Below are 8677 nucleotides of genomic sequence, written 5' to 3'. Positions count from 1 at the left end.
TATTTTAAAGATTACAAAATTTTTATTTATGTGTATGTGTCCATGTGATTTCAAGTGAGTGAAGGTCCCTGCAGAAGCCAGGAAAGGTGTCAGCTACCCTGGAACTAGAGTTCCAGGTGACTGGGAACTGAGTGCTGAAAGAGGAGCACATGCTCCTAACTGCTGAGTCATCTCTTGGCGCCCGTATTTATTTTACTTAACATTTTTCTGTCAAAATTCCCCGAGCCCTGGGATGACAATTTATATGTGCGATGCCCATCAAACTCCAAAGGCATTGCTAAAAGTAATGACAGAAACTAAGCACTCGATATTCTCATCAGGACTGTATATAAACAAAAAAAAATGTTTCTAAGTTTTACTCATGATCTAATTAGACTTATCACTTTATAGCAAAATCAGAAGTAGAGTAATTATGTAACTTGTCAATGTCATATTATTTCAAAGACAATTTTTGAGCATGGAAAAGGTAGGTTTGAGAAAGTAACGTTTACTTGACACTGAAGACTTATCAATTCTAGAACAGCCTACTGAGCAGATGGCATCTGAGCAACAGGAAACAGAGCTTACAGTTTTGTTAAGGAGGAGGCATTTCCAGCTGACTTCCTTTCCTTTCTTAATTTAGTACACTAGCAGATTACAACTATTTTCAAAGACACATCTTTGAAACATGGCACAAATTCTCTGGTGTCTTTTCCAGGAAAGGATGAAATGAGCGCACAAGGTGACGACTGGTAGTCGTGAACCAGAAGAGCCACCCTAGAGGGCTGCCTGCTGTGCTCTCCTGGGGCGCTGTAGTCTTCAACACTTACCAGTAACTCCAGGAAACAACCAACAAACCCCACCCACCACGGAGAGCATGCTTTACCAAGACTGGAGCTGACGGAGGCTGAGAGGGTGTTTCTGCAGCAACAGCAGCGAGGATAAGTGCTGCCCTTCAATAGGTTACGAGAACACAGCTTAACAGTGGTGCCATACGCTTGCCCAAGAATGACGATAGCAACTAACTGCACCTATGCCATTAGAATAATCGTGAAGTTGGCAAAAATGTCTCTGAACCATGTATTTTAGTCAGATTACAAAAGAACTGTTTACCTTGTGGGCATAACATTTTAAGTGAATGATCAAAAGACACAGCCTTGGACTGGTCCGGATCAGACATCATGGAACATTTAAAATGTGAAGCCTGAGGCAGGATACAAAGAGGTGAGCACATAGAGGAGATGCGTGCTACCTAGAGATAGCGTGGTGCTGATCCTAGAGAGCTCCTGCCTCTGCACGGCCACAGGCTGCACAGACAAGGCATCACTTTAGAAGAGCTTCTCCCCACAGCAGAGGCATCCGCACACCACTGCTACTCTTAACTCTCATACTGTTTTTCTAGCATGTTTATTAGAAAGATAGAATTCTAGTCCTTCTATACAAAGTTAGTTTTTGTTTAATAATGTGGACAAAATCTACTATTCAATTGACTCAAAAATAAGCCCTTGAGGATTTATGAAGCACGAGAGAGCATTCTCAGTGGGCACATTGGCCAGCAGTCCCACACTGGGTTTGGAGACGCCACTCAAGTGAGGAACCACAGAACTCGCAAGTGTCTCCCCAGGTGGAGCCGGCACAGGAGCCTGGCTCTGCAGAAGACTGTGGGATTGCTCAGACTGTCAGGCAGGAAAGGCAACAGCACACGTCCCCCAGCTGCCTGTCTAAGTAACCTACATCTTTTTAGAAAACAAACAAAAACAATCCTGTCTGTTCAGTATAGAGTTCTTTAATAGTTGTGTTCTTTGTTACTGACTCTAAACCCTCAGAGGACTATGCTGTAGAAGTGATAGGATCACACAATTAAATATTAGAAATGACCACCGAGTATATCCTGTTTATTGTTTATGATTTACACGGAAAATGGCGGGCTGGGATTGTAGAACAATAAACCAATCATTACAGTTAGACCTGGGCTTTTGAAAACCTTGCATTCCATTTTAACAGCTCATATATATTTAACAGCTTATATATAAATCCATATCACAAATAATCTTAAAAGTTAGTTAGCTTAGAGATAAACAACTAAGAAACACAAAAGAAATCCACATGAGCCTAACTTTAAATATCAGCATTCATATTACAAGAAATAAGAAAATGCTCAAAAAATTAAAATTATTAGGCCAAGTCACAACGAAAAAGTAGAGAAATAAGATAAATGGCATTTTATCAATATTTTTACTATTTCTAATTTACCTTCATATATTCTTAACTTTTCAAAAAGGATCCAAGATAAGATCAAATAATACATTGGGGTCTGAACTTGTCAGCCTCAGCTTATACTGGCTTGTTACCATCAAAGTTCTAAACTTCATTTTCCTTTTTAGAAAATCTAAAGCAAGTCTTATTCCGCCTTCTCCTTCACAGCAGCTGTGTATACGCAGTCAGGAGTCAACAATGAAGGACGGTAACAGATGGAAAGCAAAAAGCACAACAGTTATCTTACGTTCAACTCTCTGGTTGAGTTTGGAACCAAACCTCTTAACAACTGGCAGATAACAGCTAAATCTTAATAGACAAAGAAGAAATATTTTCTTTGGGACAGCTGCTATCTAGGAGAATAAAACCAAGGTCCCTTAATACTGACTAAACATAGCGTAGCTTGTTACAAAGCAATCTGCAGCAATGTGGGTTTAATCAGTAAGTGCCACAACGAATCAACAGCACATAAAAGAAAACAAACCACACAATCCACACACTTCCACAGTATACACAGGAGAACTAATGTTAATCTGGTATAACTTCTTGACACTAACTGATCATCAATGAAATATGGCATGGAAAGATCACAGAGTAGAAAACAAGCAAAGATTAGTTTATACAACATTGACTATATACATCAGAAGGAAGCATGCGAGCTAGAGCAACATTAAGGCCTGAATGTAAGCATCCAAAGTCACAGAAGCCCCAGAGAACCCCTAAATTACAAATTCACCACATTATTTGCATGCAATGTTCACTTTTGTTTTACCCATAAAAGGATACACAGTATTTTGCTGTAAATACCAGCCACATTTACAATATATGCAAAAATCAGAATGCAAGTGTTATGTTTTTTATATTTAAGCCTCAAATGTGCCAACAGTGAAAAATTCATTTATTTTTAAGAATGGAGAGAAAAAGAAAGAATATAAATACTCAGAGATATTACACAAATTAAATGAAACTGTGCATTTCAGAGTCTATTTAGATATTCCCAAAACTAGATGAGCAGGGGACCAGGTGGACGTGCACTCACTCGTGTTCTAGTGCTCTGCCTCCTAAGCCTTGTTCCCCAGTGTGGACATCAGGGCTCGTCAAAGCTACCTACTACACCCGTGTCTGCATGGACTTGCCTACTCCGTGTGATCCTCTAAAAGCTGTGCAATTTAAATCTGGGGTGATATAGTTACAAACATGACCATGTGCAAATCTTCAGACCTAAAATATTTCAGAAACCAAACTACCTTAAACTAGCTACATCTAACTTCTTCAACAAATATGTGAAGAGTGTTCTGGACCTTCAAGTATTTAACAAGTAGAAGCAGATTGGATAAGGGCTTAGATAGTGTTTCCTAAGGCCAAACACATGTAACTGTGCCGCACTGAGCACATCAGATTATTCACATGCTCAGATAGCCTTTCTTTAAACATACCAATGTTCACTGAATCCTTTACCACCTAACCACTTCAGGAGGTTTACATCTAAGATGTAAATTTCTTTTGTTTTTCTGGTCAAAAGTTTAGTCTCTGTTTGGCATTCTGAAAAGCTTTAACCTTAACCTTCTCAGTATTATAAACCAAGAAGTTTCAATGTAGCAGAAGCAAAGGGACCAGTGAAAAAGCATGCTTTAGAATTCCATTTATTGTCAAGGAAACCAAATTTTACTACTGTTGTGATCACAGTCTTCACATCTGATGTGGACAGGAGAGCGTAATTATGATCTCTTAGTGGCAGCACTTCAGACAAAACAGCCACATATGCCACAGAGCTGACTACTCACTTTACAGTGAACACCAACATAGTCAACTAAAGAAAATGGATGCACTGCTTCAACATTCAGCTTGAAAATGCTTAGTATGTTCTGCAAGCCTAAGTTCAGTTTAGAAAGGTTAATATTCTCTTTCTAAACTATGGCATATACTATATATAGCATTTTAAATATATTTATATATAATTATTTGCACATCAGATTTAGAAGAAATTTGCAGATTTACTGTGATAGAATTTAGATCTCATTCCAATGTTACACTTTATGGGGCTTCTGCAGTATTGTCATTGGCAGGTGGAGCATCAGGGTCAGGTTCTGAGGAAGCAGCTGCAGATGCTTCAATAACTGCAGGTGGGAAATGACGGCGGCACACAGGGCACGTTCCCGACTGGAGGGAAAACAAACAAACAAACCAATTAGCAGTCAACAGAAGAAATATACCAACAGCCTTGGTCTTTATAGAAAAATCATGGCATCATTATCCTATAAACAAATTAAGCATCATTCAAAAAAAGATTTTATATTTTGGATGTGTGTGTGTGTCTATACACATGGGTGCAGGTGCCACTGCAGCCACAAGACAGTGTTAAGACTCCCCCAAAACTGAAGGTACAGCATTTGCAATACACCTGACATGGGTACTGTGAACCAAACTCAGCTCCCCTGTACGACGAGACATGCACTTTTAACTGTTGAGTCATCTCTGCAGCTCCCAAATCAAGTATTTAAAAACAAAATACACCTCAAACCCACACAACATAAACACTTCTCTCTCTCCTTCCTCCCTCCCCCCTCGGGTGTGTGTATGTGTGTGTAACAGACCTGGCTGTCCTGGAACTCTCTCTGTAGAACAAGTTGGCCTCAAACTTGGAGATCCACTGGCCTCTGCCTCCCGAGTGCTGGGATTAAAGGTGAGCTCCACTACTGCCCAGCTCAAATTTCTTTTATACAAAACAGTGTGCTATGATCATGTTTGCACATTGGATTCAACTCGCCTTTTACTTACTGAATTTTTATTTAGAGTTGACACTGTCATCAAAGACAAAGAATCAATGCTTTGTCTCTTGGAGGTCATCTAAACTTAGCAATGACCTGAATCCACTCACTTTTATCTATTAGGCATGACGAGTGACCCCACCAAATTACAGCCCACCAGGCCTGCCTTATTATATACATGTATAGAAGTCTCACTTTAGTATTGACAGATGTATAAAACAGACTGGCTTCAGACCTTACTGTATTAGCCAGGTAATCCCTTTCTAAAAACAAACAGTTATGTGTCTTCTTAGTAACAAAACAAACCAACCACAGACCTGGGAAAGAAGATGGTTTTACAACCAATGGAAGACCACAGAGATCAATCAATCTAACAGATGACAGATCATGCCCTTGCAAATCTGATCTTTTCCCAAATACATCTCCCTGCTAGAAGGGCGATGAAACTAGAATGCTGTTGAAGGTGACAAAGAACTTTATCTTAGGACCCTTTTTCCCAGGGGTGGCTTTATACTAAGTTCTTTCATCAGAGGACAAAAATTAGTTTGTTATCCAGTGCTATATAGCACATGGCAGTGTCCCAGCCACAGCATCCTACATAGGAGTGTAGTTCTGACCTAGGAGGTACTAGCTATATCATCTTAACCCAGGTAACAGTCACTGGAATAGGGACTAGAACACCAGTACATTTTCCAGTTCTTGTGAAGATGAAGTGGGCAAACACAGGGGAATCATCTAGTAGTGTCTGAAACTGATTGCACAAATCCTAGAGTCCTCTTCCTAAGTCTGTAACTGAGAGTGTAAAGAAAGCTTGTTATGTCAAAGATAGCAAAGGGAAGGTGAGCTTATCTACTCAGATCACCTCATCTCACAGACGGGATGGAGGGAAGCAGGAACAAATGCATAGAAACAGGAGTAAATGTACAGAAGAGAAAATCTTCTGTAGGTTTTCTAACAGGTTGGGGGTTAGAGCACAGAAAGCTTTGAAAGCCAAGACAGAAATCCACCATCCCACTGTTCTGCAAGTGAAAGAAAACCAACCTTAATTTCTCACCTGTAAGGCAAACAAAGTAACACAACCAGAGCTGCAATTTAGACAATTCCTATAATGAAGATGAGGAATGAAAGTCTATGGGAGTAGACATGAATTACCAGCTTGGGAATGCACATACAGCGGTGCAGGTTTGGGAGCCTGTATTTCTGCTTTCCTATTAATTTCAGAAGTATCTTCTCACTAACGTCACCTCTGCCATCACACACAGGAATTACAAGTTCTTTCCTACTTAATTCTCACCTTAATTTCTGCTAGCTTATTGTTACTTTACCATTCCAGGTATTTGTTATAAGTGTTTGGGTTAAGGCTTCACCCCAGCCTCTAACATCCCTACATCTAAATAGTCTAAAATGTTTGGGTGGAACTTTCCATCTCAGCCCCCTCCCCTGGGAGTTGCCTCAGTCTAGGCTCCACCTCTGAGAAAGCCTGCCAAAAGGTGACTCCCCTCCCCAGAGAAGGTCAAGACCACTCCCACAGGCTACTTAAACTGCCTCCCAGAAAACGAACACGTGGTCTTCTTGGTCTTCCTTTCCCTTCTCCATCCCTGGGAGGCCGGGAAGGCCACCCAGGAGCGCTGGCATCCATTAAACCTAGGCTTTTTCTAACATAGTTTGATTTGGTCTCATTAGGATTATTGCATCAGTAGAGAGGCTTGTTGGAATGTAAAAACTTTTCATCAAGTAATTCATTAAATTCAATATGGACTATTTCAACTTCATGTAAAATTCAAGGTAGACAGATTACATTGTTTGATATAGCCATCTATGCTGTATCAACATTAATGCCAAATAAACAGATTAAGAAAAAAATCCCCTAGAATGCCATTATCTGCACTAATCCATTAGCAATCATTTTGTTAACACGCAGTTTACCGAAGGCTGTTGACAGGTCTTTGTGACTTGTACCATAAATTAAGCTTATATTTGTCATCTCATTATTAACAAGCCCTCTCTAATTGTTACTAATAGTGCTGGTGTAATTTATGTTTTCAACATTTATTAGGTACTGATTGCCTCCTAGGTTCTCACACTAGTTCTCAAAATATTGTGCAATATACATATCACCATAATGATGGATGTTTAGAAAAACCTTAAAATTAAAAAGAGCCAGCAGTAATTAGGTGTAGAACACCTGATTTCAAAGAGCACTGCATGATACACCATGGATATTTTTGTGTCCAATTAATTTAACTGTAATAAAAGTATTTCAGAGCAAGTCTATAACAGGATGTATAAATTTAGTGCTATCATATAATAAACTCCAATCAAAATGAATTAGTTTTGGAGAAAAGCAAATAAATAAAATGCTTTTAAAGTTTAGACAGAAGATAAGTACTTAGGAACAAAATTAGAAAATATTATGTATTAAAAAACTGTACAACCCTTTTGGGGGAGAATAAAAACCAGTCACACAAATGTCAACAGCTGGGGAACATGTACACATGCCCATGGTGAATGGGAATTCTGGTTACTGGAGGCAAAGCTGCAGCTGTGGGAGCCAGGGGAACAATGAAGATTTCAGCCAATGAGAAAAGTACAAACTGAGTATGATTTAACCACAACATAGGAGGCACCAGCAACAAGGATTCCTAAGATTCTGTAAAAGAATGGTGAACACCTCTACACAAGATTTCAGAGATTTTTATTTTTTTAATTTTATGAGTATTCCTGTGATGGAGTCGGGTCTCCTGGAACTGGAGTTACAGACAGTTGTGAGCTGCCATGTGGGTGCTGGGAATTGGACCTGGGTCCTCTGGAAGAACAGCCAGTTCTCTTAACCACAGAGACATCTCTCCAGCCCCAGACATTTTAAAATATATTTTCAAGAAGATAAAGTGACAGTAAAAAGTAAAACAGTTAAAAAAAAAAAAAAGGAAAGAGGGAAGAAGATGGAAATGGGAAGAAGTGTTTATAAGGAGGAGGGAGCTATAACTATAAGAAAAACGCCAAGAAAGAAACTTGGGGATTTCTACTGAGCTAGATAGTAAGGACCTTGATGCGACAACGGAGATCATGGAATGTAAGTAAACTCTACTTCTGAAATAACTCAAATACACTGGAAATTATTGGAAAGTCTTCAAGGTAGGTAAATAAAAACTAGAAGAGGGGTTATTTGATTGGTTGTACTTTTTTCACGCATTTTCAGCACCACCCGTTCATACTAGCACTGTTCATTATCACAGTATGCTCTGAGTGGTGTAAAAGAATCTTCTGAGCTATTTCTGTAGACATTTGCAGGGCTGTGAATGAGTATATATTAAATAGTTCCTGTTGTGTAAATTTCTACAAAAGAAAGCAGTCTCTAGCCTGAAATACTGTTGAAGTATTTAGGAAAGCACATCCAAAACTCACCTTCTGTAGCCAAATTGAGACGCAAGGCTTATGGAAGAAATGATGGCACGGCAGCTCTGTGGCTATGTCGTCCTTGATGTACTCACTGCAGCAGATGGGACAGCACTGCTCCTGACCAATAGCTGAGAACACAAACAAGGCGCACCCATCAAGCACTGGTCCCCACGAAGGCCACGGAAGGTGAAGAGGTAGTTTATCAATTACCTGGACAGCACCATCCTAGCATGGTAATGTGCAATTCCATAAGCATTCCTTCTTTCAAAAGTTGA

The 8677-nt window shown here is 39.6% G+C and overlaps 1 protein-coding gene across 1 annotated transcript in view; it reads right to left on the bottom strand.

Annotated features, from left to right (window-relative positions):
- Positions 1-1857: 1857 nt before the first annotated feature.
- The window catches only part of Pja2 (praja ring finger ubiquitin ligase 2), a 48679-nt gene continuing 41859 nt past the window's right edge, over positions 1858-8677 (bottom strand). The window contains exons 9-10 of the mRNA XM_075951910.1: positions 8409-8530; positions 1858-4395 (exon numbers count right to left, since the gene is read on the bottom strand). Of these exons, the coding sequence (XP_075808025.1) occupies positions 4270-4395; positions 8409-8530 (248 nt within the window). The 3' untranslated portion in view covers positions 1858-4269. The remainder of the gene's footprint in view (positions 4396-8408; positions 8531-8677) is intronic.

This window comes from Microtus pennsylvanicus, chromosome 17 (genome assembly GCF_037038515.1).
Source record: "Microtus pennsylvanicus isolate mMicPen1 chromosome 17, mMicPen1.hap1, whole genome shotgun sequence".
Taxonomy (NCBI): Eukaryota; Metazoa; Chordata; class Mammalia; order Rodentia; family Cricetidae; genus Microtus; species Microtus pennsylvanicus.
This window is presented reverse-complemented; position numbering and strand designations above follow the sequence as displayed.